We start from the raw sequence: 27,918 nt of genomic DNA, 5'->3' as shown, positions 1-27,918 counted from the left end.
GTTAAAAGTTTGTTTAGAAATAGGGGTTGAAAGTTTGTACGGAAAAATCTTTAAATCACCAATTTTTATAAAAAAATAAATCAGCTTCACACTGAACATATTACTTCAAAAATATAAGTACCATTTTTATAAAAAATATGTTGGATTTGGTTTACTTGTAGTAGTTATATATTCTGTTATTAAACTTTTGCATATGTTGCTTGACTCTTTCACCATTAAATCAACAATATCTTAGTTTAAATCATAATAACAACTTACCCGTTTAAGAGGTACTTTAAAGCATATAATTCTAGTGCCTTCTATTAATTTTCCGCATGCTTTATATGGTATCCACCTAAAAATTAAGGAAATATATTGTCAATTTATTCAATCATGGTCTCTTTCATAAGTATATCATAATTTTCCTAAATTACCTGTCTGGAATGCTGGGGGGCATTTTAATACAAGAATTTCGTAATAAATTATTGTGTTAGTTAATAAAATATTAAAAAATATAATAGAATTAATAAAATTATTATAAATAATAAAATATATTATTATGATAAATATAACCTCAACTAAAACGTCAAATTAATTTTAGACGTCAACGTTAACGCCACGATGAGTAACATAGATAGTAAAAAATATTATTGATATAAAATACAAGTTTAATAAAATAAAATAATATTTTAAGGTTTGTAATTTTCGTGTTTAATGTATTATTGATAAATCTTAAATAAAAAAAAGTGCAGCTGTGATTAGTAGTCATTTAATCAAATATAAAATATGATTGTCAAATTGTAAGTTGACGTTAAAATTTAATGTGATTGTGATACTGTGAATACTGTGATACATAATTTGAACTTTGAATTTAGCTAGATTAATTTTCTTCGTAAATGTTTACTTAAACAAAATAATCAATAATGAAATAACAAAAGAATTTGCTTTTATTGTCATGGAAACGCTTTGAAAATATTATATCATTAGATCGAAACTTTGAGGTTGAAATAAACTCTATTACAAGAATAGCAAATTTTCTATTTTACTTACGATCTAAAATAAAAATGTATAAAAATACAATTTGGTATAAATCTTTATTGAATGCGGAAAAAACGTGTTTAAAAGAAGATAAAATAAAAAAGATACATTATAAATTTGAAGATGGACGGGAAATGGTTGAGGAGTATAATGTTGATACACATGTGTTATTGAGAAGGGCTTGGAAGATGAAGGGTAAACTAGGAGGAGAAGGCAAATGGTCTGTAGAAGTTGGCGATCCTATTCCTGATGCAACTCCAAATACTGATGTACTTGATATTATTGAAAGTAAAGATCAAGTAAGTGGTTATTTAGTAATATTTGAACAAAAATCAAAATATTATTGTTTCATTGTCCCAGATGACCTCAATAAATTAACTTGAAACATGAAAAAGGCTTTTTTTAATTTACATTTTGTTAATATTATTGTTTTAGCCCAATGTATTAAAAAGAAATACAAGAGTCAATATAGAATGGAGAATAAGGAATTTGCCTTACCCTATAGAAGTTTTTTCTATTAAGGCAAACAATGATGAGAAATGTATAATCATCAGTACTTCAAATAAAAAATACTATAAGAAACTTGAAATATTGGAATTAGCGAGATTAGGATTACCCATAGAGCAAACACATATTGATGCAAGCCACAAATACAATACACTCATTATAACAGTAAGTGGCATTTTAATGATGGAAACTATAAAATGTATTTTATAATGATGTACTGATTTTGTTTCATATATTTTACAGTACAGGAAACCACCGCAATTGCTTGATATGGACAAAGACTGGTATGAAGAGTTAAGTAAAGTGAAACCTGTAAAAGATGTACCAAGTGAATGTAAAACTCAATAAATAGTATAATATTAAAATATAAAAACTTACACTTTGCCTTTTTTAATAATGTTAACCCTGAAGACTAATGTGTCCTATTTTTGCTGATTGGCTTCTAATCGCAAATTATACATAATTAAAAAAATATGTACAGTAAAAATAAGTGAGTAATATTTTAAAAATTAAAACAATAAGATAATAAAATAATATATAAAACTAATAGATACTTAAAACAGAACCTAATATAAACTTACTGACTGAGCCTAGGAAGACAGATTTTGAGTTCTACTAAGTTTATTACCTTTTATAGAAATTAAAAATTTACCTGTATGCTATAAGGCAGTAAGTAAGGTAAGGTGGTAAGTGCAGACCATCCACAAGTGACCCCACATTCACATTACCCATCCACATATGTAATTATACATCCATACTGGTAATAATCACCCATTCACATATGAAATCAACTTCCATCGTTTTTTTCCAGCTTCACGCTGTATCCCACGCATAGCAGGGTAGGCAGAGCGTTAACTCTCCATTCCCCACTTTCCGCTGAATTCTGCACCATTGCATGTTGAGTGGTGGCATTAAACGCTGCGTTTTGCCTCTTCATCAGAGTAAAAAAATGGAAATTTAAAACAATATCTCATCTCCTCAAGTCGGGATCGAACCCACAACCTTCACATTACAGTCAAACCCTTGCGCTGCTGCGCCACGACGGCCTCGAAAGTCATTATATAACTATATAAAGTTATTGTTAAATAATATTTATATTATTTCATTTAACAAAAACATTTTTAATCCTCTCCTTGTCTCCTCTAGTCCTGTATGTCTGACACTTGAGTGAAAATAATAAAAATCTAACAAACTATCTAGGTGATGGAAGATATTTGCGAAAAATAAAGTAACACATTTCTTAGAATTGCTTATATATTTGTATATGAATTATAAAAAAAGTTTGTAACAAATTAATTTAAAGTTCCTATTTTTTACCAAAATGGGTAAATCATGAGCAATTACAGAATAAGCTCTACTTAATTTTTTAATTATTTGATACCCTGAATTTACCAATTGTAAGAATGAAGGCAGCCAAAAAACAAACAGACTACAGCCTTGGAAAGGTATAAATACACTACTAGTAGCTAACATATAACCATTATTTTACTTTAAATGTTTAAAATAAAAGCAAGAAGTAATTATTATAGTATTGAAATTTATTTATGTACAAACTTAATCCTATTGTTCACAAGCATTTATTTTTTCAATCACTGTCATCCATAGCAAGAGCTTTGGCCTGTAACTTTAATTCTTCCTCATTTTCTTCTTTCTCTAATAAACCTCTAGATTTGAGATATTCTCCATACTGTTTGGGTATTCCCATAAATGTTTTCACTTTAGCTCTCAACTGTTTCCATGTCTCTTGGTAATAATTCTTTTTGTCTTTTGCCATAGCTTTATAATCATGATCATATTTGTCTAATAGATAGGTAATAAAGTCAACTTGTCCTTTAGGTAACCTAAAAATAAATACAATATATTTAGTTTATTTATTAGAAAATTGAGTAAGTTACTCATTGATGTCATTGTAGAATGCATGGGAGAAGTCTCAAATTGAAGTGTTTTTTGATTTCTCTAAAGCCTTTGATTGTATAGACAATGAAGCACTGGTATTAAAACTGTATAATCCATCTCTTAGTCCAAGAATCTACAAGATGTGTATGTATAAATAAGTGTCTTTAATATTAAAGTTGACAGAACACAAGTTGCTTTGTTGCTTACTTTTAGTTGCTAAAAAACTAAATATAATAAATTTTATTTACTTGATTTTCATAAACATAGGTTAAAATTTTGAATAAATTCTTTAATTTGAAAACCATTGATTCTGTACAACAATTCTTTGTTATATTGTAAACTTTAGTGCAACACAAACAGATAAATTTAGCTCTGCCATTCGAGACTCAAGCCTACCAGTCAACCAGTAGTCTACCAGTAGTACCTATTATCTATCTTATGAAATGCTACAAAAGTGACACCGACATAAATTAGGACTTTGTCCTATAAAATAGATTTGTTAGATCAATTTTAATCCTAAAATTTGAGATTTAAAAATATTATAGTATGCTTACAATTGTAATGTTATAATAAAGTAAATAAATATATATCTTTATAAAAAACTACATACATATCTTGGATAATTGTGATATTCCAAAAACAGGTAGCAGACAATTATCATTATTACGGTTTAACAAACTTACATAAATTTTCTTTCTCTGGGTGCCTTTGCTTCACGTTCTAATTCTTCAGCTACTCTCAGTTTAGGAGGAGGCCTTTTTAAAACTTCTATCTCTTCGTCAGATTCACCATTATTAACAATTTTTTTGGCTCTTAGCAGTTGTTCCTGCTTAAAGTTCGGTATTGATATAACCTTATTAGGGTCATTTGCTAATCCCATGTCACGAAGATTACTGTACGATGATTTTTTCTGATTCCAAGCATCCTTTAAAACTTTGCTGCAATATAAATTAATTGTTAAACTTACAGTTTTACAGTTATATTTATTAAAAATTATCATGTTGATATTATACCATTTCACATTGCCCGTACTCCGTTGTTTTAAGTGCATCCGCTTTCTGTTAAGCTTATGTAAATATTTTTTCTTACGATGTTGCTTTTTAATTTTCATTTTTATAAATCAACAAGTATCACTGTATAGGTTATACAATAAAATACAAATTACAAACACGAAACAAGCGTGTAAATAAATGTCAAAGTCAAACCACACCACAGCACAGAACACATTTACTCACCACAGTCATCAAAAATGAATAAAATGTAATGAATATTCACTATGGAAAATTATATCAAATAGTAGTATTATGTAATATTTTATAATGTTGTTATTTAGCTTATAGCTCTTAGGCGTGTTAGTTGGGTATAATTAACTTCGTCACATTAAATGAAATGAATGATGTTGATAGATATTTTTTATTTATAAGCCGATTTAAATGTGTCTGTCCCTATATTAGCGTGCACAAACGCACAGACAAACCCGTTAAGTCGGTGAGACATAATTATTTTGAGTTTTATTATATAGATAAATGCCCTCAATAATACATTTTGTCATTTTACAGATATATGTCTATTACAATTTTATTATATGTATAAATTGACATTTGACACATAAATTTTAGGTTAAGTGTTACTTCACTTCAGTTCAGGTGTTTAGGTTTAGATTTCAGAGGTTATTTTTTTTATCGAAAAGGACAAGGCAAACGCGCGTTATGTTGTTATTATAAAGATAATCCTTTTATTTAACGATACTCTAAACAGTCTATATATTTATTGTACTCGCATTGTTTAAAGTTATATAAGTAATCATGCACAAGACTGGGGCTACACGATATCAAAAGTTTTTGAAAGCCGAAAAGGCTAAAACGAAGTTAAAAGGAAAGAAAGATAAAGAGTTACCCAAAGGTACCAACGTAACAAAAACGAATTTTAAAATAAAGAAAATAGTTATAAAAGAACAACTTAAAAACCGTGCAACTAATGAGGCATTATCCACCCGGAAACTAAATGTGAAAGAATTGTTATCACGGTTGAACCACTTCAATACAAATTCTCGAACTGATGCACTCGATGGTTTAAGAGAACTTATAAGCTTACATCCAGGAGTTTTGGAGCAAAACTTAGGAGACATTATTCAAGGCACAACTAATTTAGTGTTAAATATAGAAAAATCTGTAAGTGATACACATGCTACTTTTATACTCTAGGGCTGTTCTCGATATACTTTTGCTCTAATATAGATTTCCACATATTCCTGTTTCTTTCCCAATATATTATATTAATGTTCAGGTTATGTTAGTTAATTTTTATCCTCCAATGAAAATTGTTATTTAATTATTGGACTACATAATTACCTGTGATAATTATTCTGCTTAACAATTTTACCGAAATACTCAAAAGTCTACAATTTTTCACTGGTGCGGCCAAATAGTTTAAAGTAAGCCTTATAATAAAATATATTATAATTGTTTTTATACTAATATAACTTAACACATTGCATTACAGGTAAGACAAGGTGCTCTAAAAGTTCTCCATTTAGTTCTCTCCAATGTTGATTCTGATAAGCTTGACCCATTTTTTGATATAATGTCAACATACTTGAGGAGTGCTATGACTCACATTGATAGTAGAATTCAAGAAGACTCACTTCTGTTTCTGGACATACTTTTACTTTGCTGCCCTCAAAGGGCTGCAAGAGATTTTCATAAAATAATTCCAAACTTTCTAGATATGGTATCTAAGTTAAAAATAGGAGCAAAACCTGGCAGGACATTGACTGTTAATTTGAACAGTCAAATAACAACGGTAAAATGGAGGGTTAAAGTATTTCAACGCCTCCAAGAGTTCCTACAAAAATTTGCAACATACAGTTCAATTAATGAAATTGACAAAATTGGGCTCTCTAATTTACATAAATATGAGACACAGTCATCAAATTATTATCCTATTTTTAATCCAATATATATTTCAAACTGTTATGTCACATGTTTTTCAGGCAAAAGTACAGATTATGAACAAAATATTGATGAGGTAGAGAAATTTAAAGAATACACAGAAACTTTAATGCCATTGCTTTTTGAAACTTGGCTTGAAGCATGTCCAAACAGTAAAACTGACAGTGGATTTGAAACAGTTATCAATGAGGAATCTGCTTTGTTGTTAAAGCATATTTTAAGAGTCATATCATTAATTAGATGTTTTACAAAATATTACAACAATAAAACACCCAGTTCTCATATTGAAAAAAGGTTCTCACAAAAATTTAAATCCCCTTTTACTCAACATTTTTTGAAATCTTTTCCTTATGTTACAAATAAAAGGTCTAGACAAATATTCAATAATGAAAGTTTAAATGATGAAGTCATAACAGATCCAAAGTTAGTTGAAGAAAATCTGGAAATCTGTCATCTATTTATATTGCTTAATCCAAATATAAGCCATAAAAACCAAAATACAGAAATAAGCGCTGTACTTGGTTATATTGAGAAGATATTTCAGCAAACCACTGATCCAAAGGTACATGTTATAGTTGTAAAAATATTAAATTCAATTTTTTCCAGAGAAATAACTGGTTGGACTAGAACTTTAAATATTTTAGATAACTTATTTCGAAAAATACTTTGGATATATTTTAATAAACCTCTACCTGATACATTTAAACAGGATATATTTGCATTATTATGTAAAATAGCATTAAATGAAAAATTGACACATTTTCATTCGAACAATGCCTTCGAAATGTGGCTTAAAAATTTACCAGATATTTTGTTGGAAAAGCAATTGACTGTTCAAACTGTTGACATTATACATAAATTTGCTGTAACCAATAATAAGGTATTTAATTCAGTCATAGGCGAAAAAATATTAAAAATCATAGAAAATCTTCCAAATATTACAATAACTGATGCAACTACAGAAAATGAAAGTTATCATAAATTATTATCAATATTGTATTGGATAAAATTTTGGGATAAAGACACATTGAACTTATTAGAAAGTCAATTGATGGAAAATGTATATAAGCAGGATCATGGGAAATACATATTTGATACTCTGAGGTTAAGAAGTGGAGGAATATTGTGAATTTTAAATTGTGTTAAATTGTACAGAATGAAATAAAGAGAACATGAACTATATGTGTCTTTACTAATATTTTATTTTCATATTAATTCTATTAATTTATTTTCACGCATCTGATGGGGAATCGTTTTCACACTCTGATAAAAAGTCTAAGTTCAGTGTCAAGGACTGCCATATAACACAATGTCTTTAGCTTACTCTGCTATGTGCGGGGTACAGGATAAAACTAAAAAAATAACAGAAAAACAAAAAAGTAAGGAAAAAATAAAACCCATGTATTTCTGACATATTTCTTATTTATTCAAACACAAAATTTCCTCCTCTTGAAAACAGTTTTATACTTTCACATGCTTGCACAGTAACATTTACAGCAGTAAGCTCCAGACTCCTAAATAAATTTTGTTGTTTTGGATTTACACATTATTTGAGTAAGACACAAATATTTTTTAGATATCTATTTGTATAATAACTTGCATATACAATAAATCTACACAATCTCGTTAAACATCCTAAATATATAAGGAACTATTAAATGAACTTAAAAGAAAATAAATTATGCATAGCCATGAGCAGAAAAAAGCTTTGAAAGAAACAAAGTTTAATCTAAAAAAAATGTTTTCAATACTTGATATCACACAATTTTCATTCAATTCACTACATTTTTTTTTTATCCTAAGGAGATCTTTCTTTTTATTATATGTTTGATCTACAAAATTTATAATCTTTCGTTTATTTATTGTAAAACAAAAATCGACTAATTGAATTAATTAATTATTTAGAAAAATGTAGAAAAAGAACATAGAGATAAAGTTAATTCTTTCAGCTATTTTCTTTATATAATGTGTGAGGTTCAAGAATAGTACACAAATAGAAATGCAATTCTAATTTTCAAAATACACAATTTATAAAAAATAGTGAATAAAAGACATTATTATTTTAATAAAAACATGATTTTTTTCGTTAGTACAAAGTGCAAGATTTAAAGTATAATCGGAAGTTATAAATGAAGAAGTACTTATAATTAAATGTATGTTCTTATTTTTTTTTTATAACCACGTAACAAATTGTCAAAATGATTTTTTTTATAAATTGATAACTAAGACTAGCCCTCTTTCTATTCATTAAGTTCTAAAATTGTCTATATTTTACAAAAAATCTAAGATTGAGTCACTTTAAATTTGGCATTTTTGGCTTAAATCATAAATTACCAATTATAAAAAACATTATATATAAAGTATTTTTATGGCAAATAAAACAAAATATCTATTAATTATCAAGTAAATATTATATTGTCTATATTTTTTTTAATCAATATCAATACTGGTCAATGAATATTCGATTTTAGAGGAAACTAGAGTTAAAAAAAATGTAAAACATCATCATCCATCAAGTTCTTTTTCTCTTGGTTTCGTTATTCCTCAATCGTTAAGAATTCAGTTCCTATAATAATTATTAATTAATAAAATTACATAACAAGAGCATTTCATGCTTAACTCAAAGACGTAGTTTGCTTTACTGTAATTTCGGGAGTTTTTTTTGTCAAAATTATCTGTCAATTATATAATGACAACTGTCGTAACTTTATTGTTGTTAATTTAGTTCCACATGTGCCGTTAAATATATGACTTATATTTAAACCTAATATTATATTTTTTTGTTCTTTTGTAAAATTCTTCCTATATAGTAATACTATTATGTTTACTACGTCTAAGTCAGTTGGTAACTTTAGTTGAAGCTATAATCATTCAAATATAGCTGGTATTGCACGATAAGGGAAAAAATAAACAAAATTATATAATAAATATCAGGCCGTCGTAGTACAGTGGCAGAGCATCTGACTGCAAACGACTACGACCATTGTGAGTTTGATTTTCATTCTAAGAAAAGGATTATTTTCATTTCCTCGTTCTGGAAAGATGATAAAGCGCGATTTCGTCTTAGAAATTGGGTCATCGAATATCTTAACATTAGGTTCCGTCAGCCTACCCTGGCGTAGTATCCAGTATAGCGTAAGACTAAAAAAATACAATGACGTGTGATTGTAGTCTAAAATATGATGTATTATTATAGAGTAATGAAACATAATATTTCAAAATGAAACCGTTTTTTAAATTGTTGTCTATTTAACAGGTTATTAAATGATATGTTCCAATCACATCATAAGGAACTGGGTGTTTGAAAATACATATATTTTTGTAAATATGAAACTAATTTGATGTATATTTATATAATTTTGTAAAATAAACGCAAGTGTGTATAATTAACTCTCATTTTTGATTTGGTTTAAATCATGTAAAGAGTGCTTTCATAGCTTTTATTGCTTCAGCAAATTGGTTATATTTCTTAGCGACTGTGAATTATACGAAATTATATTTACATAATTCAATATCTATATATAATATTTGCCTATTGAGTTTTCCTTTTATTAGACTTTTTTGCGCGGGGAATTGTGGCAGAGGACGACAGCATTGCCTGAAAATAAGAAAGTAAAAATAAATAAATCAAAACTAATATATAAAAAGCGCAAATTATTTATTTTATTAAGTGACATTTAATATTAAAGATAATATTTATTTAGCAAAATATATTTATACAAATTAGAAATGTATTATATTTTAGTCTGGTATCAATTAGAACAATTATAAAAGAGACTAACGCCTGAACAGGGTTTCTCTGTATTTCAGGTAATTTAATATTAAGTCACTTAAATTTTAATTATAAATATATGTATAGAGGAAGAGTATATTTGCATATACTGTTAGTCGTAATTATTATAATATTAGGGAAGCATACCTAAAGTTTTCACAAATACATAGACTATAATACACAGTTAAGTTAAAACTGTTTATACTTGTATACAACAAAATATAAAATAAAATTAATAATGAGGATAAGTTATATACGTTACGTACGTTAATATGGTTATTCAAATGTACTTCGGGGACATCAAAATCAATAAATAAATCATAAAATAGACAATTATCAAGCAACATTAATGAAATATTAAAAGGAAATAAAAACCATGCAAACAGAACACACAGGCAACAAAATAATAAACATACTGTTCAATGCTGAGCCTCTGACAAAGAATTGAATAAAAAAAAACTCGTCACACATCTGTGCTTTTTGATGTTGTCGGTACATCTGCGTGTAACGAAACAAATTTATATTCCGGATGATCTTCTAATTTCGCCTCGATCGCTTTTTTTAATGCATCGCTCTTTTCCAAAATATTTTTTGTTATATTACCAGGTAGTTCTTTAGTAGGGGTAGGTTCACTTATTTCTATTTGTGGTAGATCATTTTTGTTTAAATCTGGACAGCTTTGGAATTCATCTATAGTGTTTCCAGACGATCTCCTACTTGCATCTGACGAAGCATCTATTTCAACTTTATCGTTGTGTTTGTGCCAAAACGCTAATTTACCAGGCAGCTGTAACAATTTCCCTAAAGCAGAACTTTTCAAAGTTCTTACAGGTGATTTGGACTTCTGTCTCATATTTTTTTCGTAGGCACTGTCCGTAAATATATTTTCATTTTGACTTCTAATAATAGTTTCAATTGTGCTATCGTCAGTTTTACTTGTTTTTATCGATTTCGACTCTAATATAGTTTCACATTTTAATTCGTCTATGTCTTTTTCAGGATGGCCAAATGTATCGTTTTTTAAATTTTTCGTTGCCACAGTTTCTTCAATAGTTTGTTCAAGATTTACTTGAATTTCTTCCTGTTCATTTCCTTTGGGCGGCAAGGGAGCTTTATCTTTACCATATTTTCCTTTTATAAATTTTCTAGTACTCTTAGGAGTAGAGACAGGTGTTCCAAATGATATTTCATCATCGCTCTCCATAGTTTCATTTTCGGATGACGGTATATTTACGGAAATAGTGTCATCCAATTTCTCAGAATTGCTATCGTTTTCTGTATCAACGTTGGGGCAATCGACAGAGTTAATAATTACATTTTCTTCGTGTTTATCATCTATTTTTTCCTGGGTACATTGTACTATTTGAACTTTTTGTTCAATATTATTGTCTTTGATATTAGTTATTACACTAGGAATGTCGGTATCAGTGTATTTATTTGTAATTGTAGTATTATCTACATTTTTCGGGATTTCTGATTTTTCTGTATTATCTGTAGATATATTTATTTGTAGCGATACATTTTCAACAGAGGCTTCTTTTTGGTCCCGTATATCTGTATTATTATTATTATTTTGATTATTAATATCGTTGCTCAGTGGATAGCTACCTAGTACTTGTATTATTTTAACCTGATCTCCGACATATTGGTAAAGAAACGGGGGGTTTGTGTGTGATAAAAAAATCGGGGACGTAAAATTAACGAGAGGAGGCATATTGTTATAATCAAGGCTATCGTCGTCGTGAAGCTCCTCGATGATAACTTGGTTATCCTTTAAATAAAAAGTATGGTGACTGAATTAAAACAAGTAATAAAGATATGAATAAACATAAATAATTAAATGCAATAACAGACTTATCGTATAGACGGCTCATTGGAGCGAGTCTAAGTTTGTTTTAAGCCGTATATATGAAATTAATAAGTTAAATACTAACTATCTCATTATAACCCTACTATATAAAAAGCACACCAACTTCATACAATTATATGTTTGGTAATAATTTTATATTTCCATCTATATGAGGTAATTTTGTTTATTCAATCTACAGTTAAATTTTAATCATTAGTCTACGAATTTAATAGTAATACTCTATCAATATTAATAATATTGTTATATAGGAACCAATATGTATTACTTAATGTATATTTATTGTAAAAATGATATCATAATCCGTTTATACCAATCTAAACCAGCACCAAAAGCCTACCCTGATTACAAGCTTCTTTACAATTCACTCATACAATACATTATCGAATCACTTCAAATTCCATATTAATGTTGGATTCACACTAAAGTGCCGTTCAAAGTCCGCTCTCGGAGTGTTAAAATATTCTTTTATATAAAAAATGCTCTTATATACGTGATTGGGCCGACATTTACCCGGAACGATAGTATACAATGAGAGCAATCAATTGTTTCTCATATAACAATATTTTAACAGACTGAGATTGGACCGAGAATGAACAGTGATCGGAACTGTAGTGTCCAGCATAAAAATCGAATAAATGCCATACGTTATATAATAGTTGAGTAATATAATACACATATTTAGTTTTATTTTTTCAATATTATAATTAAAATTATTTCAATTGAAACATATAGAAGCAAACAAAGCAAACTCCGTATAGATCGATATTTGGATATTTAAAAAAGTTTTAATAATTTCTTTAACTTTCGAAGAAATATTATTGAACTTAATTAATTATACAAAAATGTTGAAAAGGTCACTACTACTGCTGTTTACTTAAAAAAAGGGATATAAATAATGGATAATGCCGTATTTGCTTTTAAATAATTCAATTGTTAAGTAAATACAGCAACTTTTTCAGCATGGCGGAGACTCAGTTCTAGTAGCGTGCCTTTAAACAAAATTGGATATTACTAATAGGAATCTTTTAAATAATAATAAAATTTGAAACATAGAAAGACTAAAATAATTAAGAAAATAAAATATTACGTATATTAAAAAAAAAGAAAATTTTAAATATTTTTCGTATTTACAAATTTTTGTAAAATTGCTAGTAACTTGGACAAAAACTTATATGAATTAAATCTTTTCTAAAATATAATCCGCAATATAAATTAACAATTTTTATCATAATCGCTTTATTAATTTTCTAATAATAAAGTGAACTTATTATATCTTTTCTATTATGTCGACTTAAAGCTCGTAGTCAAGAAAATATGTATATCATTTCTGTCATACATAGTGTAGAATATATTAGAAGAAAAATGGCTTAATTCACACTTATTTAAAATAAATAATGAATGATTTTAATTTTTTATAACAATAAAGTCAAATAAAACTTAATTTGGATTCAATTCCCATGTGACACAAGATGAACATTTGTTTATTTATAAAACCTATATTTGTTATTACATATCTGTACATTCAGAAATGAAGCCGTCGTGGCATAGCGTCGGACTGTAAACGTGACGGTTTTGTTTCGGTCGGGGAAAATAATTATTTTCCTTTCCTCGCTCTGGCAAGAAGACAAATAAAGCTTAATTTGGATTCTAATATAATAAATCTAATCTAATTCCTAATATAAGATTATGTCTGCCAACCTTGCCATATGCGGGATACAGCGTGAAGCTAAAATAAATAAAAATAATCAAACCTCAGCCGCCTGCGGGCGTTTAATCGTTGTTATAGTAGTACGGGACGTCCTCGCTCTGGACCTCCCCCCCACTGAAGACGTACGAGTTAAGGAAGCGCTATTCTCTGCACTCGAGTAGCCGGAACTTATATCCTCTGTAGATTTTATGTGGCTGTAACGGTAGAATAATAAAATAAAAATACTAAATCGATATATAAAAAACAGATGTTTTTATTTAAATTAGGAAAGCAAAGGGAATTGAGAGAAGATGGCAAATAATCAACCAAAAATATGAAATGGTGAAGGCTGCTATCGTAATGGCACGTTTTATTTAGATAAAATACTGTTCACGTGGAAGAAGCAATCAAATTAGTTTAACTTTAAATTAATTTAAATAGAAACCGTACAGGCACATTTAGCAACATCATTTCAAAGTTGTAATTTTAAATATTACTAGCATGATAATGAACTACTGTGTAACTTGGAAGATAAACAGTAGCAATTACAACTTGCAATTAGAACCATAATTAAAATATAAGAGAATACAATATTAACACAATCTTTATTAGAACCTTATTGGTATTCAAATAAAGATTTTATTATTTTAGCTTAGAGATAAATAAAATAGATAAATAGAATATTACAATATAAAGAAAGCTCAGTAGTCTGCTATTGCAGTAATAAATGTGCAGCAGTGCAAAGAGACAAGCTAGTAATGATATAAATTATGATTGTAATAATGAATGTGAAGCTATCGGTGTTATAATATTAAAAAGGAAATAAGCGTATAAATATATTAGACTTTTGAATGCCCAAAAAAAGAAATTGAAAAATAAATTAAATACACCGTATAGTTTAAATGTGACAATAAAAACGTGTATTAAACTATGTATTATATTATTACACACGGTGCTGCTCGCCAGTTCTGATTTCCTGAACTTGGCTACGAGCTACCGAGCGTAATAATGATGAACGACAAATAAGTAGTAAAAAAAAGAAACAGTGACAAATAAACTAATGCAATTAGAGAAACAGTGAAATAACAACAACATCCAAATAAATGCCTTTTAAAAAACATAAAAATTAGCGATACATTGAAATCGAACCTAATAAATCGCAAACCGACCTAAAGTCCGGCTCGTCAACGCGCGCGCGTGCGCCGCGCACGTCCACGTCCACCTCGGGGAAGTACATCGAGCGGTTCGACTCCGACGCGCTACGGCGAGTTGCGTAGCCACTGATTATGTAAATATATATATTATAAACGCAACGTGCTATCATGTTACGGGGTTGACGCGAACAGTTGAGCAAAACGCATATTATGGGCAACAATAGCGACCCATCTGCTACTTCGGTCTCTTAAACTAATTGATTTCCTACAACACTCATAATTTAAATTTTAAACTCATAGCTGGTAGCTTGGATTTCTTTCCTAACACTTGAAGGCTTAACTTAATAAGTTCATTGAGTATCATTAAAATGCCACTTTTAGACATAATTATCAGCTTTCATTAAAAAAAACATCTAGTTAGTACCTCTTTACTGCGCGTCGTATAAGCCGCGGCTCGGCCAGCACGTCGTCTGCCTCGTCGACGCCGCGTTCCTCGCGCGGCTCACACTCGCTCAAGTCGGATAAACTATAACTTTTGCGTAATTGCTGTACAAGACCACCTCCGCCCTGAAAATTGTATTTTAAATAATAATTATATATTTTAATAGGTTCACTTATCTTCTCTCTTGAATAGTTGAGAAAATTTGTTTGCCATTTTAGTAACACTAGGAAAACCTCGGTGCATTTCGTTTATCAGACCAAGGAAATGATATTTACTTTTAAACATATACTCAGTGGGAATCGAACCCATAACCATTATTTATATACGTGTGTTGAACACTATTAGTAATAATCAATTATAATAAAAAATAAACAAAAAATGATATATATAAATCATGAAAAAATATATGAATTTACTTAAAGTATTTTACACATTATAATTGGGAATATTATCCTCAAATAAATTACAAATATAAATCAACTAAAATAGAAAAAAATGTACATTGTACAGATACGTTAAAATATAGCAGAAGTGAGCAAGCTGTTTAATCGTTTATTACACACCAAGTAGCAAAAATATTAAAAATAAAAAAAAAGTACTTACGTTTTTTAAAGATCAGATGTCTTTTTCATGCATTATAACCAATTATGGCTTAAGAGTTCAAAACAATAGTCACATTTACTAATACGTTTTATTTTAAAAGTTACAAAAACAATTACGCTATCAGTCATACGCTCTATAAAACTAAGAACACAGCATACAAAGCCGGTAATTTCACAAAATATAATTATGACGACATGCAACATTAAATCTAAGTGAACAACAAGAAAGTCAAATTAAAAAAAATGAGCACGATTTGCCGAAACAAAATAAAAAAGGAACTGAAGCTCATATTTTGGTTTAACAACGGTACGGAAAAAACTCGAAAATTATAGTTTACAGAAACAGAACAAAAAGTAATCGACAGGATCTTTCGAAATGGGCAATAATAGTTAGGATTTAAAAATATATTCAACGTTGGGAAGAGTTTAAATTTAAACTGTTATTATTGTCTCTAAAAGGCACTAATGTTGGTACAAATATTGGTGTTGACTCATCACAATAGAGCATTAGTCGACCAGTACTTCTTTGTCCAAGGCGGCTTGACTTCTAGTGCGTCGTCCCCTCGACCTGCTTCTAGGTTTTTTATCTTTATCCTTTATATTCTTTCTTTTACGTACAACATCGCCACGACTTCTAGCCGACGTCGGTTCGTAGTCCGGATCGTTACTATCCCTAGCGTTCTCATCTAATTCGACTATTTCTACTATTCTGGGAGTATTTTCTCTTTGGAACTCCATTTCTTCATAAGGGTAATCGGTGACGTCACGGTCCGCTATAGCACGGACATTGCCTTCAGGACTCGGCAGATTCAAGTTCTAAGTATAGGAAGTACGGAAGGGGACAGGAAGGGGGAGAAATTAAAAAAGCGTGTTAATAAAATAAAAAAAATACAATGAATATAAGGAAGCAAGTGAATATTGTAGACATGGTTGATGACGAAATCATTGATATTACCAAAATAGCGAAAGCAGTGCAATGGGCGTGTAATAATGTTTCGTGATCAAGCATGCTACGTCCTAACATAATATTTACGTGTCAATTAATGATTAAAAAATCAAAATATCAACAATTGCTCTATAATTGCTTGTACGTGTGAATACTGTTACGGGTTACACCGCGAACCTTAGATCATTGAACTCAAATAAGACATTAAATCGTCACGAACTAAACTAACATGTCGGAATGGTCCTCATTTCTCCATTTTATTCTTATTTGAGTACAAAAACAATAATTAGCATGCCATTAGATATAATTAATATTTTAGAAAAATAATATTAAAACTCACTTTGATAGCTGTTTGCATAATAACAGTAGTTGCATAGTTGACGCCTTTAGTTCCTAAATTCAGTACTGTATGGTAACCCTGGTCTTTGGCTTTAGCTATGTACTCATCGATCTCCTGTAAAACAACAAAAAAAAACATGTTATAATAAAGTACGATACTTTAAAATATCTAACTTTAGTCAGTTAGTGGACCTTTTGTTGTGCAAAATTGGGATGTAGAGAGAGTAAGGCTTACGAAAAGTAAAAGTGATGTAGATTTAATGATTAGGCAAATCTTAAATTTTCACATCAGAATTGATTTAATTATTATTTTTTAAGTTAATAATTTTTTTCTTGAAGACATTTGCTGAGTTTTGATACCTCCAAATATTGTCAGGCAAGAAGAACAGCGATAAACAAATATTGTACTACGTTGGTTTTTAAATTCTTACCAATATACGCAGTTAAGTTGATTAACAGCTTAAGTTAATACGAGTCTATAATTTAATAAAGTTAGGTTTTGTTCAATACAACTTGTTACATAATGTGATTAGTATTTCTCTTATGTGATCATATCTTTACAAAGTAAACATAAAGTAAAAAACGGAAAAAAATATATATTGTGGACAATACATATTTTAAGGGGCCTATAACAAAAACACAGACCTCTACCTACATAAACTTTAATATTATATTTTTCAGATCAAATAATAATATCATAACGTTCTGTTTCTGACATTAAGAAAACGTTGAAAACGTGTTCTAATAATACTCAAAGCTGTTTACTTCTATAAAGAGCTCTTAACAAACCGTCAAGATGTTCATAGGGGCTCGGAAATTAAAAGTAATAATTTGGAAGACAGCCAAGTTACTAAGAGATACTGATACAGTATATAAAATTGTACTAATTTTGGTATAGTTAACATTATACAACGAGCTGATCTTATTTGATTATACGCGGTTTGCCACCGATACAGTTTTTATAGTATCTAACAACACTTTTACAATCGCATTCGAAGGACGTTTCATACTTTTACTTCCAAATCTAAGCAGTTAAGAAAAACACATAAAAATATTCAATTTTAATTGAAAAATTAATGGCAGATTTTATATTATATTATCGAGGTCATATTTACTTAATTACATATTTATGAAGTTAGCGTTATTTTAATAATTAATAACTTTCCATATGGTTAATTAACACGATTTATATACACTCTAATATTCAAAAAAGAAATGTTAATTAAATTAAATTAAATCAGCTTCACGCTGTATCCCGCGCACACATGCTGGCAGCAAGGTAGGCAGAAAAAGAGAATCTAGTGTTTAGGCACCCCGTTTTCCACTTTCCACCGAACACTGGAGGTATTGCGTGTTAAGTGGCAGAACTCAACGCCGCGCTTTGCCTTGACGCCAGAGGGAAGAAATGGAAATTTAAATTTAAATAAATACGTCATTTTCTCAAGTGGGGATCGAACCCACAACCAGTCATCTTACAGTCACCCTTTATTCCCCTGCACAATGTTAATGTTATTAATACTATGAAATATGAATTTTTGTAATTTTTCCTAACGTTATCCCTATTATACGTTCAATATACATGTACCTACATAAAAATGGCTTCTTCAATAGATTATTATCACAACAAAAGGAGAAATCGTCTCGAGGCACGTACTAATACAGGAAGACGACCGCTACACTATATTGTTATTCAACTGATCAGGATTTTAAACCTGTCCTTCGACTTTTACAATATTCCGATTAAAAATCATTAACCTCCTTTGTTTATATCTGCGTTATCATCAATATATGAATATAGACGGTTCATTATTTTCCCCGGTAAAGTAATACAAACAAATACTTAAATTAAATATTGTAGGTATGTTTTAGGCAACTAGAACAAGGTCAAATAAATGTTCTAAATAAAGAAAAATATTAAATTGAGATTTTTATCTCATTGAATAAACTTGTAAAAATAAAAATATACTAATAAACAATTTTATTTTTCTGTTCATTTGGGATACATTTACGAACTCTTATTGGGACAATAAGTACTCATTGTCCCAATAAGAGTATTTGGGAAATGAAAATATTTAATATTTCCGAGAATGGAAATACAATTAACAACCATCTAGAACAGCCAGACACTATACAAATGACCCTTGGGTTAATAACATATTAATATATTTCTTTCAAAATGAATATATTCCTTACCTGTTCTCGTCGGCTCAACGCCGGGTGAACAAACTTTCTGTAGAGAATGGACGAGCCTTTCGTAGCGGGCGATAGCAGCCACAAAACGAGTACTATCTTCACTTCGTAGTAAAAGGGGAACCACGACAGGAACACGTCAGTGAACGTCTCTGTGCATGTGAATAGTGCGAAAACAATCCAATACATCATCCATTTTACCTGTAACACCAATTATTTTTGATAAGTTATATTATTTTCTTAAATATTAAAAAAAAAACAACCTGGTGTTCCTTTTTTTAACAAATACTTGCGAAAAAGTGTGTTCAGTACAATATATTTGTTCAGCGAATCCAGAATATCATGTTCATTATGAGCTATATGGGTCAAAATCAAATGATACATTTTTCCAATAATAAGATCGAATATAATTAAAATTCAATAAGTTTATTCATGGACGAGCTCGTCTCTGAATATTGTTCTAGTGACCTAGATATCGTTAATTTTCAAGTTATTACACAGTAATACATGATATATTAAACAATGGAAGAGTATAGCACCAGTAAAATGTAATTGCAATAGAGATAAAGGACACAATAGGAACTGAAGCGTTCAGCGTTCAGAACAAGTTGCGCGTGCGCCAGTACAAGGCCGCCCGCGACTGTTTTGTAACCAATTTACACTAGATCAATTGCTTATCATGTTATTTGCACCTGCTGTCTATCTCTATATTGAAATAAGAGCATATGAAAATAAACACAGCGTACTTACGTATTCTTTGAGGTTCTTTGTCCGTACAGCCTTGTATGATGCATATGCTGGGTAGAGAGTCCCAAATACCAATCTGCAAAACGGATATACGACCAGGTAAGAGATCATTCTAGGAGCGACCAGCCCAGATGTGACGGCGATGAAACCGAAATTAGCTAACGACACACTAGGTATGCATCTGGAGAACGCCACCGCCAAATTGAAAACGAATCTATTGAGCACCTGCACTTTCGTATCGAAAGAGTAGTTATAGTAATCGTTATCTTCAGCACATGGATTATATTTAACAATTTCTCTGTTAAAAGCGTCTGTGGTCACGACACGAGCGTATTCGGCCTCTAGTTTAGTGACAATGTGCCGAACACTGGACAGTCCGAGGCTCAGAGGCGGCAGGCCGGGGCTGTCGTCACGGTTACGCGCGCGACCTGCCTCCATGGATACGCGCAATACATCTAGCAATGACTTATTTACACTGAACTTTATGATGGCCGGCTGGCTGTGAGAGTGCGCCCGTATCGTCTATAGTCTATACGCTTGCAGTCAGGACGTATTGCTAATGCTGTGGAATATAGGTAGGTAGCTCTTGTAATCAATACTTACGAACTGAACCAGAGGTGCACACGCTGGAGATAAATCATATTGTATGTATGTATGTTATATTGTAATCGAGATATATTTATAGTAAATTTACATATATCCTTATAGAATCAATTGAAACTTAAATTATTTCTATAATTATAAACGTGAAGTACATATTTTATTAAGGGTAAACACGGGTAAACACGAGGCGGGGTACCCGTACGCAGTGTTATAAAGAGTTTTGAGTTGATTGCTATTACCAATTATTATCCTAATAATCACAAGGTCAAAATGTGTAACGGTACGTCTGTCTTCATAAAACATTTATTTAAAAAAAATAGCGCGTTGGTGTATAAAGGATCTCCGATCCTGCTCTATAATCTGTAATATATTATTATATTTATATATTTTACTTTACTTCTCAAATGGATGGCTATATAAATTTAAATTCAAAAACATTATAATATAGACATATTAAGATATAGTCAGTTTGCTAAGCGTGCAAATGATATACAATTGAGTAAGTTGTCGTGGGCGGACGGAGATGATTAACATCTGAAGAATTTCAACATATGTGCATCATTTAACAATTGCGGTATATTATGGCCAAATATGGGCAAGGAAAGTAAGCCTGTTTTCTTTAGCAATCGACATTTAAATACTCTCCTACTAAAACAGGACAATTAAAAATAATAATATCCAATAAAAATGATATTTTTTAAAGCTAAACGCTAAAAAGTTTGCTAACTATCATCTCATCATCATTACATCATCCGTTCGTTCTATTTAAAATGTATTCTACATGACCACCGGGCGGTAAAAGCGAGAGTGCGTGACATTTAGCAAGGTATTTAGAACATAAATGGAGTAGAGGAAAAATATTTATAATATTTTATATTTTTATAATAATATAACAAAAAAATACGTGTGGCGTGTGGTTTAAACAGTAATATATTTATTAAATTTGTTTTACATATAAATCCATAAATATGTTACATCACCTACAAACCTAACCTAACTGAGTGAGGTAAAAAAATAGTGAGTCATAGAGATAATTGATTACTATTACTTTAACTTTCTAGAAAAAGTTTACTTTAAAATGAGATAAATTGATAATTCTTTCATTCAAACGTTCATCGATATGAAGTTTAATTAAACATTTATTAGTCGTAGAGCTGTTATTTTTAACAATAGCATTAAAATTGTTGGCATCAAATACTGTTGTAACTATTGCCAAATTAGTTTAAAATAATAGGTTAATTTGCCTATATTTTTATATAAATAATAATGTTCTTTATTAATAGTATTCAAATATTATTAATCTAATCGATTTATACAGTCATAAATTACATAGATCGCTAACAAAAACAAACAGGAAACCAGCAAATACGAACGGCTATAATTCAACGAGTGGTGAATAATAAAAGACCGGACAGTAAAGCGTTTATGCCTTCTTCAATTTAAATTGCACTAACTGCTGGTGTATGCTCGGTGAAATATATAGGAACGTGTACGATTCCAGCTTAGGTACAGTACGGTCAACAAGTTGTGGCCGCCCCGAAGGTACTGTAGATTGGTTGCGCAAATGTGATTTTTGAATTTTATTACTTTCTTCCCGGCTGAACAATTAGCAAAGGTACAGAAAACTTAACGTCAGGACGGCCACTATTGGTTGATCGTACTGTACTTAATGTACCGTATTTCGAATAACGTAATCAGAATAGAAAAACGTTAAGCGTGACTAACACACTACCATATACAAATGTTCCTCTAGGAATCGATGAAATTCAGTCACGAATACGTTTTCCTTTGTTTTCTTCATATCATGCCATCGTAAGTTCTAATACGATTTATTTTAATTGAGCTTACTTTAAAATTAAGTCTTCATTATTTTATTTTTCTAGTGCTAGTGTTAGAACACTCCGCTCCCCATTTAATATGAAATTTAAAATTAAAGAAATTCAACTACTGTGCACGACCTAACAATTAATATGACCCTGACTGAGAGATGAAGTCTTCCTGCCCAAGTTGGTAGTTTTAAAAATAAATAAGACAATTGCACAGATGCAAGTATAGATACGTCTCTAGCTATAGACGCTAACGCTACAATCGAGTATTGTTTGTTATACTGCTAACAGTACTGAGTTTATTTTCGTAACCCTATCAATGTGAGTATTGGAATTAATGCAACTGCCAGTCTTGCATTTTGTATACTAATTAACACGAGTGTTTTATGGTTGTATTTACTGACTAAACAATATCATCTTATAAGATAAATTATGAACTGTGGTAAATGTATGCAACTTTATGTTGAAGTAAAAAATATGTACAAATAAATAGTTAGAATTTTTTTACAACTTATAAAATATACGCGGTATTTTTTCATTGAAATATAGTTTAAACCTACGTAAGCATTGAAATTTAGTTTTAAACCTACGAATGAAGGAAGTAACGTCATCAGTGTAGAAAAATAAATACGGTTCGTGTTAGCCAAATCCATAAAATTTATACGCCTAATGCGATACTAACATGGAAATTTAAAACGTGCAAACATACAATAAAATACAATTTAAAATTAGCAACTTGAACAAGATAAGTCATTGTTGATATTTCCATATCAAACGTGTGTTTTTTCCTGGACATTCTCTAATGAGAGCGTTCAACGCAGGAAACAATTAATTACTATAATTTTTATCAATTATTGTTAGTAAGACTGATCACAAAGCATCAACTAGCACTAGATTTTAAATGTCAGTCAGGAATTAAAATAGCGTGGTCCTGCAGCTGCAACTCCAGCAGTAACTATATTATTCTAAAAATATGTACGGAGTTTAAAGCTTCCTTTCAGTGTAAAACTGATCACTGACCTAAATTATTATTTTAATGTTCACGCATATTTAGAGCAATCATTATGTTTTCTAGTTCATAAGAAATTGAAAAGTAGGTGCTTATATATATATTTAAAAGGGTGACTGATTGTGGTATAAATTTCTATACATAGAAATGTTCAATAAATCAATATTAAACGCCGAGCTTTAAACGAGGGAAGAAAATTAAATTAACTGATTCATTCTATATTATACATACAGTGGAACTTTAGTCAAAGTTAAAAGAAAATAGACACCTTATTAATAGAAGCATGAAACATCTTCCTTTGCCGCATAGCATATAGGTCACGAACCCCTAGTCCGGTTTTGGGAACCGTAAATGTTATCGAGTTTATAGCGTTATGAAGGTTTAGTCAAATATATAACTTATATTTTAATACTCTTTATTTATTTAAATTATAATGGGTCGTCAATCAGTCGTCAGTCTTCGACTATATTCACAGAATAATAATAATGACGTGCTTCCCCTGAGGTTCAGCGTAATATGAAGTGCTGAACTGGGTCGACAGCAAATATGGAATAGCATACACTCGTTTCGAAATGTACCTATATACATTGTCAAGATTGAAGTTTCTACAGTTAGGATTAAAAATGTATTATGCCAAATATTCTTTAACAGTAAGTCTAATAATAACGACCGATTCTGTTAATTTTCATGTTTACTAGCTATTCTCTTTCCGCTAGCTAGTACGCAACAACCAATGAAGCGTTCACGACCATACAATGAGCATACTTATCAAATTCTGTTTACTGAACCTCAAATAACGCCTATGTGGTATAATATGTATCATAGATACATGTAATATAGATAGATATAGATAGAGCGATAGTTGTTATATTTAACAGATATTTCTAAACACAAAAATCCTTTACTAATCATAAATTAATTAGTAACTACTCTTAAAATATGTTTATAAATGAATATTTAATGCAAAACATATATAGAAAAAGTTTGTAAGGGTGAAATAAAAAAAATAATATGTTTAGAGAAAATTTAGGTAAATAATGTTAACTTATATAACGTAACTGGCAAAAGAAAAAACAAATAAATATAAAAAAATATGTATTAACTATAATATATTACATTATTCTAAATCATATATAAATAACAACAACATGATCTTCGTAATAAATCGTTATTCTAATGTCGATTTTCGTTCGCGAAGACATTTAGTTTAACAATCAAAACTATGCTACGTCAGTCGTAAAGTGGGTAAAGCAACAGATAATCCGAGGTTGCACCCAAAAAGGCAAGACGAGCGGTCTCAATATGAGCATAGTACGTCGAAGTCAAGGTGTACGACCTCCAGACCGCGCAAATAAATCGAGCGCACTCAGAACAGACACTAATAAGTATAGAAACCGAGAACCGATGGACAATAAATGAATCACAATACAGTTAGGTATCAACGCACTTCACTCTTGTACAGAGCCAAGCCGAACGCGAACGGCGATCGTCACGGACTGAATGCTTCTACTGCACCCCGGAGGCGGTCGCCCAGCGTCAGACGCCGCCGAAAATAGCACCCGGCAGTGCACCCTAATGACGACATCCCAAATGGAAGACACGAACGGCAGCTAATTTCTTTGTATTCACTATTTAGAACACTGGTATTTCGTTTAACATTTATAACAATAGCAACCGCAATTCTTTACAGCAATTTTTATATAAAAACATATTGTAATTACAGCGGACCAAACTTTCTCAAATCACAAAGAACTTTTTGCAACAGAAACTTTTTCCTACAACTTGACAATGTCTGAAGGTGAAAACAGAATTAAAATTTTAGAATAGACCACAGTGCTGCCAAATTTCAGAGTGGCTTATTGTGTCAAACATAGCTGGGTTTGAGCCAACATTCGTTCAAACTATTACTATTATGGCTACTTTGCAAACACATGGTACAGTAATAAAATTGTTACTTAAAATATGTATTATTCTTTTGTAATTGATAGTAAAATATCACATATATTTATTTGAAATTAAATAGAATATTGGTGTGATGACATTCTTTTTTAATATTAATGGGTTCATCTTAAGCAGTAGCTATATTCTTATATACTTGTATGTATGTTAGTAAAGATATTAGCCCAGCCATACAGTCATATGTAATAAAATATACATATAATTTCAAATTTTCTATGTAGCACCTTAATAGGTCAATTCATCACTGTAACATTTTATAAAGAAATTAAGTTAATCACTAAAGATGTAAAAACAAGATTAAAGTTATAGACTTGAATGAAAAAAATAAATTAATAAAAAACTATGCAAGAATGCTTACTTTCATACATTTTCTAAAAAATATTTTCAAGTTATTACAAGGATATTAATGGCAAAAGTTGTGCTGGACAAAGAAAAAAGAAATCTGAGTGACATGAGAAAATTGGACTGGTATCACATTTGTGAAAGAACTATTCCTTTTAGCATTAGACAGAGTAGAGTTTGGGAAGGTAGTAGCATAATATAACCATAAATTAATTATGCAGATATTTGATTATATGAATCCCTAATAGTAACAATTAGTCTGGTTTATTAAGATTTTATGGTATTACTTGTTGAATGGCAAAATCCAATGCACTCAGTCTTATCAGCATAAAGAAATGACAGTAACATATATACAGAGGCCATCGTAGATGGCCAATTAACGCTTTCTAAGAGGTACTGGTTCAAATTCAAATCTTCCTACCTTCCTACCTTCTTCAAACTTTTATGTTTCTACCTTTAAAGTTTTGTTTCTTAAATAAGTATTTTTCTTTCCTAAGTGTGAAATAACACTTTAAAAATGTTAAAAATGTGATCGTAGGTAACATTTTTACAAGGGGGAATGTAGTGTTTTTTTATTTTCTTGTTCTAAAAAGCAAGTGCTAGTGAGTGCAATGTATTGAAAATTGGATGGTGAAGATTGGGGAAAGTATTGTCAACAATAGATTCCCTCTGTGTACCGTCTGATGCTGTTATATGTGAAATCTAGCATAACGCTAAATAAAAATATATACATATACAGTCAGACACTGTCATCTTCATTAGTATGTTGTGTGCCTTTTTTATCTACACATGTTTTCTAGATTTCACAATTTAAACAGATAAAACCCTTATGAAACATTATTTTACTTATAAAGAACAAAACTGCCCTTTTCATACAAAATACACATGTGAAAGATAAAATATTTACACAAATACATCTATATAATTAATTTTAATAAATAAAATAGAATGTGTAACAATAAATAATTACAAAGTACTGTTCTTCTGAGGGCTACTGGTTTTTCGTCCTACAATAATAATGCTATTTGAATATTTTTATGATTTTGTCCAGACCAAAGCTATAATATTGATGAAAGATATCACAATATGAAAAATAATTTGGAAGATTTATTAACCTGAAATATTTAAGAATATTAATATTCAACATTTATAAAATTGATAAGAAAAAAATCCATGAATATCATGTCGAAAATGTTATTTTTATTTTGTTAACATGTTATTTTGTAGTAGATTGATTAAAAAATATTCTTTATAACTTTTTATATATGATTACCTAAGTATTCAATGTCTTACACGTAAATCCAATTAAAATACACATTAACCTAATTAAAATTTGAGTCACGACTTAAAATGTAGAATTTGATAATAATTTATAAGTAGGTTGCTGTAGACAAATAAATTTATTAATTTGTTTTATTTTTTATTATTTTTTGCACTGTCAAATTAATTCCTATAATGTACATATTTGTTACGTACGTCTAATTTTATTTCAATGTTCTACGCATAAATACAACATTCAAACAAAGAAGTTAGTGATGAAAATATTATTTATATTTCAGTCCCAAATGCAGCAAAAAATATATAATTTTATACTTACATAACCAGTCGGGAAATAATCGAAGATATCATATTAAAATTCACATATGAAAAACCCACGTAAAAATAATCATTAATGTAAACATGACAAAACACAACCGTTCTGCAAAAAGTCTAATTCGCCATGTTGAATCGACCTATGTTTTGATCACGTGACTTCAACAATCAATATGACATATCGTTCAGAAATTGAAGAAATGCTTCATTCCTTAAAATAAAAAAATAAAATATTTTTACTTCCATTGGAAAATATTATTCATAATTCTTTTGTTTATTAGATTACATTATATTGTGAAATTATATATAAGCCAATTTATACCATTTTGAGATATATAAGCGTAATGAATACAAGTAACAAAATAATTGAAGAGCAACGTAAAGAAGATAGACATTTTTCTTATTATTTAATTTTTTCTCTGAGTCAAATAATAAATATATAAAACATAATTATTACTTTAGTGTA

At 29.8% G+C, this 27,918-nt stretch overlaps 5 protein-coding genes across 8 annotated transcripts in view; 2 read left to right on the top strand and 3 right to left on the bottom strand.

Annotated features, from left to right (window-relative positions):
- Positions 1 to 553, bottom strand: part of LOC146529216 (RNA/RNP complex-1-interacting phosphatase) — a 38,111-nt gene extending 37,558 nt beyond the window's left edge. The window contains exons 1-2 of the mRNA XM_085202155.1: positions 414 to 553; positions 259 to 334 (exon numbers count right to left, since the gene is read on the bottom strand). Of these exons, the coding sequence (XP_085058281.1) occupies positions 259 to 334; positions 414 to 436 (99 nt within the window). The 5' untranslated portion in view covers positions 437 to 553. The remainder of the gene's footprint in view (positions 1 to 258; positions 335 to 413) is intronic.
- A 266-nt stretch (positions 554 to 819) lies between these two features.
- LOC146529215 (protein DPCD) lies at positions 820 to 1,902 on the top strand. Its single transcript, XM_085202157.1, has 3 exons — positions 820 to 1,316; positions 1,453 to 1,689; positions 1,768 to 1,902. Exons 1-3 carry the CDS (start codon positions 1,044 to 1,046, stop codon positions 1,870 to 1,872), a joined length of 615 nt encoding a protein of 204 aa, XP_085058283.1. The 5' UTR covers positions 820 to 1,043; the 3' UTR covers positions 1,873 to 1,902.
- A 1,139-nt stretch (positions 1,903 to 3,041) lies between these two features.
- On the bottom strand, positions 3,042 to 4,651 carry LOC146529214 (nucleolar protein 16). The gene is made up of 3 exons (XM_085202158.1): positions 4,434 to 4,651; positions 4,104 to 4,358; positions 3,042 to 3,365 (listed from the first exon to the last, which is right to left on the bottom strand). Exons 1-3 carry the CDS (start codon positions 4,529 to 4,531, stop codon positions 3,110 to 3,112), a joined length of 609 nt encoding a protein of 202 aa, XP_085058284.1. The 5' UTR covers positions 4,532 to 4,651; the 3' UTR covers positions 3,042 to 3,109.
- Positions 4,652 to 5,015: 364 nt separating this feature from the next.
- On the top strand, positions 5,016 to 7,551 carry LOC146529213 (testis-expressed protein 10). Of its 2 annotated transcripts, none has more exons than XM_085202154.1 (2): positions 5,016 to 5,591; positions 6,413 to 6,475. In XM_085202154.1, the coding sequence occupies exons 1-2, from the start codon at positions 5,226 to 5,228 to the stop codon at positions 6,449 to 6,451; spliced, it is 405 nt and encodes a 134-aa protein (XP_085058280.1). In that variant the 5' UTR covers positions 5,016 to 5,225; the 3' UTR covers positions 6,452 to 6,475. The 2 variants fall into 2 exon arrangements, with proteins under 2 accessions (XP_085058280.1, XP_085058279.1); XM_085202153.1 differs by having other exon boundaries at positions 5,018 to 5,591; positions 5,923 to 7,551.
- Positions 7,552 to 7,775: 224 nt separating this feature from the next.
- Positions 7,776 to 27,606, bottom strand: LOC146529212 (uncharacterized). 3 transcript variants are annotated; one of them, XM_085202151.1, is made up of 9 exons: positions 27,457 to 27,606; positions 20,124 to 20,196; positions 19,377 to 19,574; positions 17,185 to 17,298; positions 15,279 to 15,421; positions 14,870 to 14,980; positions 13,765 to 13,915; positions 10,560 to 11,914; positions 7,776 to 9,969 (listed from the first exon to the last, which is right to left on the bottom strand). In XM_085202151.1, the coding sequence occupies exons 1-8, from the start codon at positions 27,486 to 27,488 to the stop codon at positions 10,607 to 10,609; spliced, it is 2,130 nt and encodes a 709-aa protein (XP_085058277.1). In that variant the 5' UTR covers positions 27,489 to 27,606; the 3' UTR covers positions 7,776 to 9,969; positions 10,560 to 10,606. The 3 variants fall into 3 exon arrangements, with proteins under 3 accessions (XP_085058277.1, XP_085058278.1, XP_085058276.1); XM_085202152.1 differs by lacking the exon at positions 14,870 to 14,980; XM_085202150.1 differs by lacking the exon at positions 27,457 to 27,606 and having other exon boundaries at positions 20,124 to 20,668.
- Positions 27,607 to 27,918: the final 312 nt, after the last annotated feature.

Source organism: Heliconius melpomene, chromosome 18 (genome assembly GCF_056956725.1).
Source record: "Heliconius melpomene rosina isolate 202511_hmr_F chromosome 18, ASM5695672v1, whole genome shotgun sequence".
Taxonomy (NCBI): Eukaryota; Metazoa; Arthropoda; class Insecta; order Lepidoptera; family Nymphalidae; genus Heliconius; species Heliconius melpomene.
Note: the sequence above shows the minus strand (reverse complement) of the source record. Positions and strands in the feature narration are given on the sequence as shown.

Coding starts and splice junctions, on each gene's coding strand:
- LOC146529215 (XM_085202157.1), top strand. CDS start 1,044: ATGTATAAAAATACAATTTGGTATAAATCTTTATTGAATGCGGAAAAA. Junction 1,317..1,452: donor TTATTGAAAGTAAAGATCAA/GTAAGTGGTTAT, acceptor TTATTGTTTTAG/CCCAATGTATTAAAAAGAAA. Junction 1,690..1,767: donor ACAATACACTCATTATAACA/GTAAGTGGCATT, acceptor TATATTTTACAG/TACAGGAAACCACCGCAATT.
- LOC146529214 (XM_085202158.1), bottom strand. CDS start 4,531: ATGAAAATTAAAAAGCAACATCGTAAGAAAAAATATTTACATAAGCTT. Junction 4,359..4,433: donor AGTACGGGCAATGTGAAATG/GTATAATATCAA, acceptor TTTATATTGCAG/CAAAGTTTTAAAGGATGCTT. Junction 3,366..4,103: donor CCCAGAGAAAGAAAATTTAT/GTAAGTTTGTTA, acceptor ATTTATTTTTAG/GTTACCTAAAGGACAAGTTG.
- LOC146529212 (XM_085202150.1), bottom strand. CDS start 20,558: ATGGAGGCAGGTCGCGCGCGTAACCGTGACGACAGCCCCGGCCTGCCG. Junction 15,422..17,184: donor TTATGCAAACAGCTATCAAA/GTGAGTTTTAAT, acceptor TACAATTTTCAG/GGCGGAGGTGGTCTTGTACA. Junction 11,915..13,764: donor AACGCCCGCAGGCGGCTGAG/GTTTGATTATTT, acceptor TTTTATTTAAAG/GATAACCAAGTTATCATCGA.
- LOC146529213 (XM_085202153.1), top strand. CDS start 5,226: ATGCACAAGACTGGGGCTACACGATATCAAAAGTTTTTGAAAGCCGAA. Junction 5,592..5,922: donor TGTTAAATATAGAAAAATCT/GTAAGTGATACA, acceptor ATTGCATTACAG/GTAAGACAAGGTGCTCTAAA.